General features: G+C 40.0%; 1 protein-coding gene across 1 annotated transcript; it reads left to right on the forward strand.

Annotated features, from left to right (window-relative positions):
* The first annotated feature begins 1,270 nt into the window (after nt 1–1,270).
* On the forward strand, nt 1,271–12,470 carry LOC139176311 (C4b-binding protein alpha chain-like). Its single transcript, XM_070767896.1, has 4 exons — nt 1,271–1,466; nt 9,911–10,081; nt 11,362–11,537; nt 12,056–12,470. The coding sequence occupies exons 1-4, from the start codon at nt 1,382–1,384 to the stop codon at nt 12,212–12,214; spliced, it is 591 nt and encodes a 196-aa protein (XP_070623997.1). The 5' UTR covers nt 1,271–1,381; the 3' UTR covers nt 12,215–12,470.
* Nucleotides 12,471–12,862: the final 392 nt, after the last annotated feature.

Here is a 12,862-nt window from a genome sequence, read left to right on the forward strand (position 1 = left end):
GGGCTGGAAGGTCTTTCAGTTCAATTAAGTTCAGTTCAGTATCACAGGACGCTGGGCCTCCCTGTCCATCCAACTCCCGGAGTTCACCCAAACTCATGTGCATTGAGTCGGTGATGCCATCCATCCATCTCATCCTCTGTCGTCCCCTTCTTCTCCTGCCCCCAATCCCTCCCAGCATCAGAGTCTTTTCCAATGAGTCAACTCTTCGCATGAGGTGGCCAAAGTACTGGAGTTTCAGCTTTAGCATCATTCCTTCCAAAGAACACCCAGGACTGATCTCCTTTAGAATGGACTGGTTGGATCTCCTTGCAGTCCAAGGGACTCTCAAGAGTCTTCTCCAACACCACAGTTCAAAAGCATCAATTCTTCGGTGCTCATCTTTCTTCACAGTCCAACTCTCACATCCATACACAACCACTGGAAAAACTATAGCCTTGACTAGATGGACCTTTGTTGGCAAAGTAATGTCTCTGCTTTTGAATATGCTATCTAAGTTGGTAATAACTTTCCTTCCAAGGAGTAAGTGTCTTCTAATTTCATGGCTTCAATCACCATCTGCAGTGATTTTTGGAGTCCCCCAAAATAAAAACCTAGTGACATGCAGAAATTCTTGAAATTGTCATGCCCATTTATAAAGCTTAATTCTTTATCATTTAATTTTCCTTTATTTGTGCTATAAAAAACTACTCTAAGAAGTTTCCCTTTGTTTTTCGACCAGTGTAACCCCAAAGTTGATTAATTTGGTGCCAAAGATACTCAAGGAAACTTAAAAATTGAGGGACTAATTGTTGTTTGGTCTGTATTTTTGTCTTTTCACAATTATAGACTTTATTCCAATTAGTCTTGTGAAATATTTAAGAAGAGACTTTATAAATCTGTTTTTAATCCTATCTTCCTATTGAGAATTCACACTAGTGAATGAAGATTTGATACCTCTGAGGGATGGCAGAGAATACACTTTGGCATCTCACCCTGTTCCATAAAGAAACTGGCAGACTGTATCATTTGCCCAGTTTTTCTTGATTCTTCCAAGAGGAATGATGTTTATGGGTAGATAAGCCAACAAGTGCTCCCCACAACAGTGAGAAAGTCATGGGGTTATGATTGTAAAGACCCACAGACCCCTGGAGAGCTCTCACGACACACTATTATCATTCTCCTTAAGACTTGAGCTTTATTGAATTGCACCCCTCAAGTCCTATCCAGTACTTGGTCTCCTCAATTCTGCTTCTTCCCTTTAGTAACTCACAGCAGTGGACTTCCCTAGCCTGAGTTCCTTGAGTCAGGCACCAACTTACCACTGACTTAGAGCTTTCACTTCAGCCTGATTCAGGGTCTGAGAACACTGAGTCTTAGTGCTGTGTTTCTGAGATTCTTTACCATGTCCCCCAAGTTGCAGAGAATTTTTCCAGCACTGTGTCTCCTTGGGGTCCTATCTCTATTGCATTGCCCACCTGTCCTGTGCGGTAAGTACAGAGGTGATAAGGAAGAGGGGAAAGTTTAAACTAAGGTAGGGAGAAGAATTTCTTATTAAGAATTCATTAAATATAACCAATCATAGGTTATATTAATTTCAATATTAAATAATTAATAATTAAATAATTTTAGTCCTTTTGATACAGGGTATAATTACTTAGAAAGCAAAATATTGCAAGCCCTTGGGAGCTGATATAGCTACAAGAGAAACCTTTTAATTTTTATATTAAGTGCTTATATTTAAGTGGCTAAACCTAAATTCTTAGCTATTACTTGTGGATGCAGAACTTGAATTCTGGTATTTTCTGTTCTCTGACTAAAATGACTTCACAGAATGTAATAATTAAATAAAATTTTTCTAAAAAGAAAAAAAAAGAATTAATTCTTAAATAAGGTTCAGTATTTTTCTGTTTCATCAAGGTTGTGTAGAAAATTTTTGCCATCCAGAAAGTAAACTTTTATATCATTGAAAATAATGAGTGAGTTTGTTAGAGTAAAATTAGGAAGCACTGTATAAACTAAAAACATTATATAAATGAAAGATCTTGCATTGCAAACTAGGGTATAATTGTTCCTAACTAATGAGCACTGAAAGGAATTGCAAGGATTTGCAGGCCCCACTAGGGTGCAGTTCAGTTCAGTTCAGTCGCTCAGTCATGTCCGACTCTTTTTGCAATCCCATGGCCTGCAGCATGCCAGGCCTCCCTGTCCATCACCAACTACCGGAGTTTACTCAAACTCATGTCCATTGAGTCAGTAATTCCCCCAACCATCTCATTGTTCCTTTCTTCTCACTCTCCAGAGAGTAAAGAAGAGCTGAAGTTCCTCTTGATGAAAGTGAAAGAGGAGAGTGAAAAATTTGGCTTAAAACTCAACATTAAAAAACAAAGATCATTGCATTCAGTCCCATAACTTCATGGGAAATAGATGGGGGAACAATGGAAGCAGTGACAGACTTTATTTTTCTGGGCTCCAAAGTTACTGCAGATAGGTAACTGCAGCCATGAAGTTAAAAGATGCTTACTCCTTGAAAGAAAAGTTATGACCAACCTAGACAGCATATTAAAAAGCATAGACATTACTTTGCCTAAAAAGTCCATTTAGTCAAAGCTATGGTTTTTCCAGTAGTCATGTATGGATGTGAGAGTTGGACTATAAAGAGCTGAGCACAGAAAAATTGACTGTTTTGAACTGTGGTGTTGGAGAAGACTCTTGAGAGTCCCTTCCAACCAATCCATCCTAAAGGAAAACAGTCCTGAATATTCATTGGCAGGACTGATGCTGAAGTTGAAGCTCCAATACTTTGGCCACCTGATGCTTAGAACTGACTCACTGGAAAATACCCTTATGCTGGGAAAGATTGAAGTCAGGAGGAGAAGTGGATGACAGAGCATGAGATGGTTGCATGGCATCACTCACCAGATGGGCATGAGTTAGAGCAAGCTCCGAGAGTTGGTGATGGACAGGGAGGCCTGATGTGCTGCAGTCCGTGGGGTCGCAAAGAGTCAGACACGATTGAGTGACTGAAATGAACTGAAATGAACCCTTGTCTTTGTATCAGTTCCCTTCCCAGATTAGTCTGTCTGTGCTCAGTGGTGTCTGACTCTCTGCAACCACATGGACTGTAGCCTGCCAGGCTCCTCTGTCCAAGGGATTCTGCTGGCAAGAATACTGGAGTGGGTTGCCATTTCCCAGATTAGTACTTGTTTGAATCTGCCCTTTGGAACTCAGGGAAGGTCATGGTGGTTGGAGGTGTGTTCCTTATAAGAAACCAGGGACAAAAAAGCTTCCCTGCCCAGAAGCCCCACAAGATCCTGATCAATTTCATGCAGAAGAAAAAATGCTTACAACTGTGCAATTGTATGGTCAGATGTGAACCCACAGTTCAAAAAAGGGAAATGTTAAATAAAGATGGCACAAATTCTAATTAGGTCCCATTTGTTTATTTTTGCTTTTATTTCCAATATTCTCGGAGGTGGGTCATTGAGGATCCTGCTGTGATGTATGTCGGAGAGTGTTTTGCTTACGTTCTTCTCTAGGAGTTTTATAGTTTCTGGTCTTACATTTAGATCTTTAATCCATTTTGAGTTTATTTTTGTGTATGGTGTTAGAAAGTGTTCTAGTTTCATTCTTTTACAAGTGGTTGACCAGTTTTCCCAGCACCATTTGTTAAAGAGATTGTCTCTAATCCATTGTATATTCTTGCCTCCTTTGTCAAAGATAAGGTGTCCATAGGTGCGTGGATTTATCTCTGGGCTTTCTATTTTGTTCCATTGATCTATATTTCTGTCTTTGTGCCAGTACCATACTGTCTTGATGACTGTGGCTTTGTAGTAGAGCCTGAAGTCAGGTAGGTTGATTCCTCCAGTTCCATTCTTCTTTCTCAAGATAGCTTTGGCTATTCGAGGTTTTTTGTATTTCCATACAAATTGTGAAATTGTTCTAGCTCTGTGAAGAATACCGTTGGTAGCTTGATAGGGATTGCACTGAATCTATAAATTGCTTTGAGAAGGAAATTGCAACCCACTCCAGTGTTCTTGCCTGGAGAATCCCATGGACGGAGAAGCCTGGTAGGCTGCAGTCCATGGAGTCGCACAGAGTTGGACACGACTGAAGTGACTTGGCAGCAGCAGCAGTAACTCATTTTCACTCTATTGATTCTTCCAATCCATGAACATGGTATATTTCTCCATCTATTAGTGTCCTCTTTGATTTCTTTGACCAGTGTTTTATAGTTTTCTATATATAGGTTTTTAGTTTCTTTAGGTAGATATATTCCAAAGTATTTTATTCTTTTCGTTGCAATGGTGAATGGAATTGTTTCTTTAATTTCTCTTTGTATTTTCTCATTATTAGTGTATAGGAATGCAAGGGATTTCTGTGTGTTGATTTTATATCCTGCAACTTTACTATATTCATTGATTAGTTCTAGTAATTTTCTGGTGGAGTCTTTAGGGTTTTCTATGTAGAGGATCATGTCATCTGCAAACAGTGAGAATTTTACTTCTTCTTTTCCAATTTGGATTCCTTTTATTTCTTTTTATGCTCTGATTGCTGTGGCCAAAACTTGCAAAACTATGTTGAATAGTAGTGGTGAGAGTGGGCACCCTTGTCTTGTTCCTGACTTTAGGGGAAATGCTTTCAATTTTTCACCATTGAGGATAATGTTTGCTGTGGATTTGTCATATATAGCTTTTATTATGTTGAGGTGTGTTCCTTCTATTCCTGCTTTCTGGAGAGTTTTTATCATAAATGGATGTTGAATTTTGTCAAAGGCTTTCTCTGCATCTATTGAGATGATCATATGGCTTTTATTTTTCAATTTGTTAATGTGGTGTATCACATTGATTGATTTGCAGATATTGAAGAATCCTTGCATCCCTGGGATAAAGCCCACTTGGTCATGGTGTATGATCTTTTTAACGTGTTGTTGGATTCTGATTGCTAGAATTTTGTTAAGGATTTTTGCATCTATGTTCATCAGTGATATGGGCCTGTAGTTTTCTTTTTTTGTGGCATCTTTGTCAGGTTTTGGTATTAGAGTGTTGGTGGCCTCCTAGAATGAATTTGGAAGTTTACTTTCCTCTGCAATTTCCTGGAAGAGTTTGAGAAGGATAGGTGTTAGCTCTTCTCTAAATTTTTGGTAGAATTCAGCTGTGAAGCCATCTGGACCTGGGCTTTTGTTTGCTGGAAGATTTCTGATTACAGTTTCAATTTCCGTGCTTGTGATGGGTCTGTTAAGATTTTCTATTTCTTCCTGGTCCAGTTTTGGAAAGTTGTACTTTTCTAAGAATTTGTCCATTTCTTCCACGTTGTCCATTTTATTGGCATATAATTTCTGATAATAGTCTCTTATGATCCTTTGTATTTCTGTGTTTTGTGTTGTGATCTCTCCATTTTCATTTCTAATTTTATTGATTTGGTTTTTCTCCCTTTGTTTCTTGATGAGTCTGGCTAATGGTTTGTCAATTTTATTTATCCTTTAAAAGGACCAGGTTTTGGCTTTGTTTCCTCTGCCTTTTCTAAACCCAACTTGAAATCTAGAAGTTCTCAGTTCACAAATGCTGAAGCCTAGCTTGGAGGATTTTGAGTAAAACCTTACTAGCATGGGAGATGAGTTCAATTGTCTGGTGGTTTGAACATTCTTTAGTACTGCCCTTCTTAGGAAGTGGGATGATATTGACCTTTTCTAGTCCTGTGGCCACTGCTAGGTTTTCCAGTTTTGCTGACATATTGAGTACAGCACTTTAATAGCATCATCTTTTAGGATTTTAAATATCTGCTGGAATTCCATCACCTCTGCTAGCTTTATTGGCAGCAATGCTTCCTAAGACCCACTAGACTTCACATTCCAGGATATCTGGTTCTAGGTGAGTGATCACACTATTTTGGTTATCTGGGTCTTGAAGATCTTTTTGTATAGTTCTGTGTATTCTTGCCACCTCTTCCTAATATCTTCTGCTTCTATTAGATGTCAGTGGGAAGCTGACATCTTAAATAGTTTAAAGACATTGTTATGTATCCTTGAGGCAGACCAAGACTGCCTCAAGGCTCTATTGTTTCTTGGGTGCCCCTCCCTTGTCTTTTCATCCCTTCCTTTCCCAAATTAATATTTGCTAGAATCTGCCCTTTGGAATTCGGGGAATGTCATGGAGGTTGGAGGTGTGTTCCTTACAAGAAACCAGGGACAGAAGGGCTTCTGTGCCCAGGAGCCCCACAGGATCCTGATCAATTTCATGCAGAAGAAAAAAAATGCTTATAACTGTGCATTCATATGGTCAGATCCGAATCCACACTTTAAAAAAGAAAATGTTGAATAAAGCTGGCACAAATTCTATAGCTCCTGACTTCTCACTAAAGCCAACTGCTGACTTCTTAAAGATAGGGAGGGGTACAAAGCTCAGCACCCAGTAGCTTTCAGTCTCTATCTGCTAAACGAATGAAAGGAAAGAAAATCAGATCTTGAGATGAGTGTCATTTTTTCCCTCCTTACATTTTTGCAGTTTAAGTGTTGGAACATTACTAAAGAAGAACAATCTAGAGGCAGATGAAATTATTAAATTTAACTTTGATTTCTCCTCTTGGAAATCTACTTAGTTCTTCTGAAGTGTGTGTGAACTGAGAAAAGTTTCCAATACTAGAAATTTCTACTTTGGCACTTTTTAACCTAGAAGTTCCCATCCACTGCTCAGTTGTGAGTGTGTTGATCTCAGGACCCCCTAGTTGAAACATTTGGGCACCCTCCCAGGACACCTGGTACTAGTGAAATGACCCTATTATTGTGCTGCTTATGGATCAATCACTTGGTCAGAGAACAAGCTTGGCTTTTGTCCCAATATCAAGGATGCTTCTAATATCATAGCATAATAGGGTTTTGGATATCCTCAAGGACAGATTTCCTCCTTGGATAATGGAAATTAGAACAATGAACTTCACAGGGGGATAAATATTAGTAACTGTTGTGACTTCCATCAAGAAAGAGGAACTATACCATTGTTCATTCCCTACCATGCATGCCTTTTTCATAATTTGCTTTTACAATGTAAGTTTAGAATTTAAGAAATGTGTAACAGTGGTGATTTGTCTGATCTGATGTTTTTATGTGTTGTATTTTTTTTTTTTTTACCTAGCTTTGTTTGTACAATTTGAACAAAGGAAATGAACTTGCAGTGAAAATCCTTTCCTGCAGCATCATTAAGTTGGAAAAATGAAACAAAACACACACACACCAACAAAAAGCACCTGAGGTTAAAAACGTGTATATACTGAATGTTTGTTAAGTGGATAAGTTTGTTAAAAAATACTGCTCATTAGTCCAACTTTCTCTTTATCCCCCATTATTTGTTCCCATTTTTTGACTTTGCTGGTTTCCCTCCCTTTTCTGAATCAATGAAAATGGACCACATCTAATAGATAAGCTAGACATTTCAATTATTACCTTTTTTTTCTTGGTATTTATTCTTTTTTCTTCCTTTCTTTCAGGTCCATGTGCCTTCACCTACTACATTATAAAACCTGCTCAAATCTATTTGAACCTGCCTTTCAGAGTTACATCTTTTCATCCTTCTCTACCTTCCTTACTCTGGAACATCATCATGCCACCTAGTCTTGCTTATTCAGTAGAGTTAACACGATGCCATTGATGTTCTGTATCAATGTGCTGTTCTATGGGTGCCTGCATGGCCATGATATTTTCAGACTCTCTTATGACAAGGACAGAAGTTTTATCACAGCCAAGGACTAAAAATGCAGATGGAGGATCTTGACCTTTCCATATGTATGCACACTTCTTGTGATGTTCTTTTCTGACAGGGATGGCAAAGAAGGCCTCTGCTGAATCAGTGGCCTTACCTACCAGAAGACATATTAATCTGCTCTAGCAAAGATACCACATGTGGTACAATGGCTGCAATGCTGTTGCGTTTTTAGTAGTCTACTGTAATTCTCCAGAACCCGAATTTTTTGTAGTAGACCAACTTATGAAATACAGGGGATACGATGACCCCTCTTGCATCTTTAATTATTTAAGAGTAGCACGTATTTCTCTGTTTCCTCTACACATTGGTAAATGATATTTAAAAGAACTTATCTTCTTTGCCTCTAAGGGGAAGATATAGGTCATATCAATGACTTCTACTTGGTTTTCTTGGATAGGACAATCTTAACCATAGGCCAAGGATGAATATGGGGATTATGCCAGTGACCAATTTTGTCTATCTGGCCCACACTTTCAAAGATAATGGAAATGCCCACCAAGTGGTTTAATAAGGGAGCCTTGATGGTTCCAGGTATCTATGTCAACTGAAACTCTATGTCCAATAATACTTGGATTATTATGCACTTCTCATCTGTGCATAATTGCTTATGTAAATGGACACAGGCCCTCTCAGAAGACTGGGAAACTCATTACTGTGCATATGTCTCAAGTTGTTGTAGTCTCCTTAGTTGTGGAAAAATTTTTTCTTCAGTTAATGATCTCCAGACCTGAGATTATTAATAGCACAGGTCCAGAAACTAAGCAACAGATTGTAATTTTTAATGGACCAAAGGCCATCAGCCTCCTGATCATCTATCCTTTATTTCTTTCCATGGTACAGATTGAGTAGTATCTAGTTGGCTGCTCATCTGTTTTCACCCTTAGGAATGTCATGTTCTATTAACTATCTTCCTAATCTCAGTCTGGTTGTATCTCTAACTTGCCACTCCTTATGATGATTGCATTTACTTAGCTTCTAAAGCCTATGAGCACCACTCAGATTGTGACTGCTAAGAGTGAACCTTGTTCTTTAACAGTCTTCCCATCATCAGCTCTGGTCTCTGATACAGTGCTCCTCTCATTATGATATTCCTTCTGTCCTTGGTAAATGTATCCTCCAGGTCTTCCCAGACAACATGGTCACTTGGTGGGGTTTCCTGCATGTGTGTGGCACATCTACTCCAGCCTACTCACTCTTCTGAATCACTTAATCACTCTCTCTACCACTTGCCACAGCAACTCCAGCATTTGAACCTCATTATTGGCATCACATTTTCCATGCCTCAAGGAGGCATCTTAGGATAGTACTGTAGATACTATTGTCCATCAGTTTAATATTTTACTGACATTTCCAAAAGTGTCAAGTGTTAGTTGCTCAGTCATGACTGACTCTCTGCAACCCCACCAGGCAGCCCACCAGGCTTCTCTATCCATGGATTCTCCAGGCAAGAATACTGGGGTGGGTTGCCATTCCCTTCCCCAGAGGATCTTCCTGATCCAGGGATCAAACCCAGGTCTCCCTCACTGCAGGCAGATTCTTTACCATCTGAACCACCAGGGAAGGCATTTCCAATGACCTGTTTTATTTAAACTCCTCATGCAGTGTGTGTGGGTCCTGACTGTTCTCTTTCACACAGGTGCTCAGCACTGTGTCGTGTCTATTGTTCCAACATGCAAGCCATCATTCTTATTCTTTCTATGAGCTCTTTCTGAACTATTTTAGAGGACAGTGAGTATATTCTTGGGAAGATAGATGGACTGGTCTTATTGGGAGAAATGAGTCAGAGATTGCAGATTTATTTTGCATCTTTAGTTTCTCCCAGACATACATCTCTGCATTTAGCACAAAAGCAGTGGGATGTGACACCAGCACAGTGTGACTTTGACTTAATTCCGTCTTCCTGTCAAAATGGCTCCTAAATAGTGTCAAGTTTAGTGAATTTTCAAAAAAATGAAGCCAATCCTAAGTGCTTGTCAGTCCATTGTAACCTTTCTATGGTTCCCCAGCCTCAGGCCTTCATGAAGGCAGCTCGAGTCCTGTGTTTGGCTGAGTGACTGGATGGGTAGAGAAGACAGAAGGACAGATGGAAGCTTCCTTTGAACCACACAGATACTAGGAAGTGTTATTATATGCATTCTACATGCTGACCTTCTTTTACTTTTATGTCTCACCTCAAGATTGTGAATCCCCTCCTGTCATTGCCCATGGACAACGTAAAGTAGTCTCTAAATTCTTTACATTTGATCACCAAGCTGTATATGAATGTGATGAAGGGTACATCCTGGTTGGAGCGAAAGAACTCTCCTGCACATCTTCAGGCTGGTCACCTGCGGTCCCTCAGTGTAAAGGTAACTCTGGCTCCCTCTTCATTTTAAGGGGGCGGGGGTGGGACTATCATCAAAGGATTGAGAGCACAGTTTCTTTCCTGTGAGAGGCAGCAAAAAAATAATTTGATTTGATTTATTGAAAATAATTACTGTGGACTGATGGTATCCAAAGCAAAAAGTACAGAGGGCACACAGAACATTAATTTCCCCTTCTTTTCCAGGTACAAAATTCAGCCTTTGTAAGGCATCTCCATTTGTCAGTTTCTTGTATAATTCCAGAAATAGTCTACAGATGGTACATTCTATCTGCATGTAGCTGTGGCCTGCAGGAAAATTTTCATGAAAAGTTGGTCTAGAATGTAAGCCCTAGTGGACTAATGCCAAGCATTGTGAAATCACAAGTATTTCTATCAGTGCCAGTGCAGGGCACCAGCTGCTCACAATGTAGCTGTGTGGTGAGGGACTCCTAATTTTCCAGCTGTTATGGGGACATGAGGTGAAAATGAGGTCTGATTATTGCATGCACAGAGGTTTAATATCATTTCATCATCAACAACTTCAGGGATGATTTGCCACCATCGTCTCCTTTGCACACAGGAGAATAATAAGCAAGAGGGAAAAATTTTCCTCTATTGTCTTACAGGAATCAAGATACAAGAGACAGCTGATTTGATAGTTGAAGATTTGGGGTCACATGCCCTTTTTATTGGAGAAGGCAATGGCAACCCACTCCAGTACTCTTGCCTGGAAAATCCCATGGACGGAGGAGCCTGGTGGGCTGAAGTCCATGGGGTCGCTAAGAGTCGGGCACGACTGAGCGACTTCACTTTCACTTTTCACTTTTCACTTTCATGCATTGGAGAAGGAAATGGCAACCCACTCCAGTGTTCTTGCCTGGAGAATCCCAGGGACGGGGGAGCCTGGTGGGCTGCTGTCTATGGGGTCACACAGAGTCGGACATGACTGAAGTGACTTAGCAGCAGCAGCCCTTTTTATATTGTTAGGCTATTTAAAATAGTTATATGTCCTTCAGCAAGTCACTTAACCTCTCTGTATGTCACTTTCTCTTAGATAAAATAGTGAGACTTAAATAAGACGATCACATAAAGATCTACCCCAAAGTCTGATAAAGTACTATCCCAATGCTCAATAAATATGCTACAGAATATTATTTTTCTTCTCAAGATTAAAAAAAAGGTAAAACAATTAGCAACACTTAAATACAGCTCATTCTTAGTACCCTAGGCTTGCATGTTTTTTCTTAGATCTGTGTATTGCTTAAAGTTATGTTTCCATTGCAGCATTGTGTCTGAAACCAGAGATAGAATATGGAAGGTTATCTGTGGAGAAGGTTAGATATGTTGAACCTGAAAGAATTACTATCCAGTGTGAGTCTGGCTATAGTTTGGATGGTTCTGAAAATATCACTTGCTCAGAGGACAGAACCTGGTACCCGGAGGTGCCCAAGTGTGAGTGGGTAAGTCACACAATTTGAGGTAATTTTTGTTTTATTAAACCCCAAAGCACTGTCCTGCCAGCAAAGGTGGTACCTGACTTGTCAAGATTCATTCATTCAAAGGAACTCTCATTTTCGCTTTGGAGCCTTCTGGTCCGATAGGAGATGCAAAGTTTTCCTGCTCTCACTTGTGATCAGAGAAAACTGAGCCCCTTTGGAGTGGAGGGTCTCAGAGCTGGTAGTAGTGACTCCCAACTTTTCTAGAGGATTTGATATACTCTTGTCCCATTTCTGGATGGTCAGAAGTAGTGTCTGTTCCCACAGAAGCTTTCTGGGAGGCTGTCTCAGAGCAGAGTTATATTCCTCTCAGGAAGATGATGGTGGGAAGCAAGGTGTTTCTGGTTTTCCTGCTCCCCCACCAGTCCTGGGGTGTGTCTTGGTCCTGAATCTGTAACCCTGCCTGTTTCTACACGAACTGTGCCCCCTAACAATCGGGAGAGAAGTCTTTCAAGCATACTTATCATGTGTTTCTCTTTTAGGAGTATCCTGAAGGCTGTGAGCAAGTAGTCACAGGCAGGAAACTCTTGAAGTGCCTCTCAAGGCCAGAGGAGGTGAAATTGGCCCTGGAAGTGTACAAGCTGTCCCTGGAGATTGCACTCCTGGAGCTTCAGATAGATAAGTCAAAGGATGCCTCTTAGTGGTAATCACTGTAATGTTTCTCAAGAGAGAGAGGAAAACGTTTCTTGCTACCTTCATTCCAATATGGATCACCTGAGTTAACCACCTCTACCATGTCTTTTACACCACCAATTGTGGTAATAATTATCTAGAAAGGATAATTTTGTTAATATTTAGTGCCTTGAGATTGTGGAGTTATTGATGATTTTCTGACTCATGTTTTCCCTTTTCTGGACACAGAATACACATTCTTTAATTAAAAATTAGCATATCCAACATCATTTTGTCTTTGTGTTTAATTTTGTAAAATAAGGTCTGTGAACACACACATACATGAAGTTGATACGTTTACTTTTTATTGCCGGGATCTTGGACATAGGGACTTGGGTTCACAGCAGTACATTTCCATGGATTGCCTTTACTCCACAATTCCATGTATATAGGTTACTCAGGAGCTCAATATTTAGATTAAACATCAACACACCCCAAAATTCTTGTCCACTGTCCGCACTTTGAGGCAGTCAGGTCCTTTTGTGAGCCCCCATGCACTTGGCCTCTGCCTCAGTCATGCTCCCTCTTGGCTTTTGCCTTACAGGAAGGGGATTCCTGTCTGTCTTGGTCTCCTGACCCTTTCCTCAGAACAGACTCTGAAAGCCTGGTGAGTGGAA

Source organism: Bos indicus, chromosome 16 (genome assembly GCF_029378745.1).
Source record: "Bos indicus isolate NIAB-ARS_2022 breed Sahiwal x Tharparkar chromosome 16, NIAB-ARS_B.indTharparkar_mat_pri_1.0, whole genome shotgun sequence".
In the NCBI taxonomy this organism is placed as follows: domain Eukaryota; kingdom Metazoa; phylum Chordata; class Mammalia; order Artiodactyla; family Bovidae; genus Bos; species Bos indicus.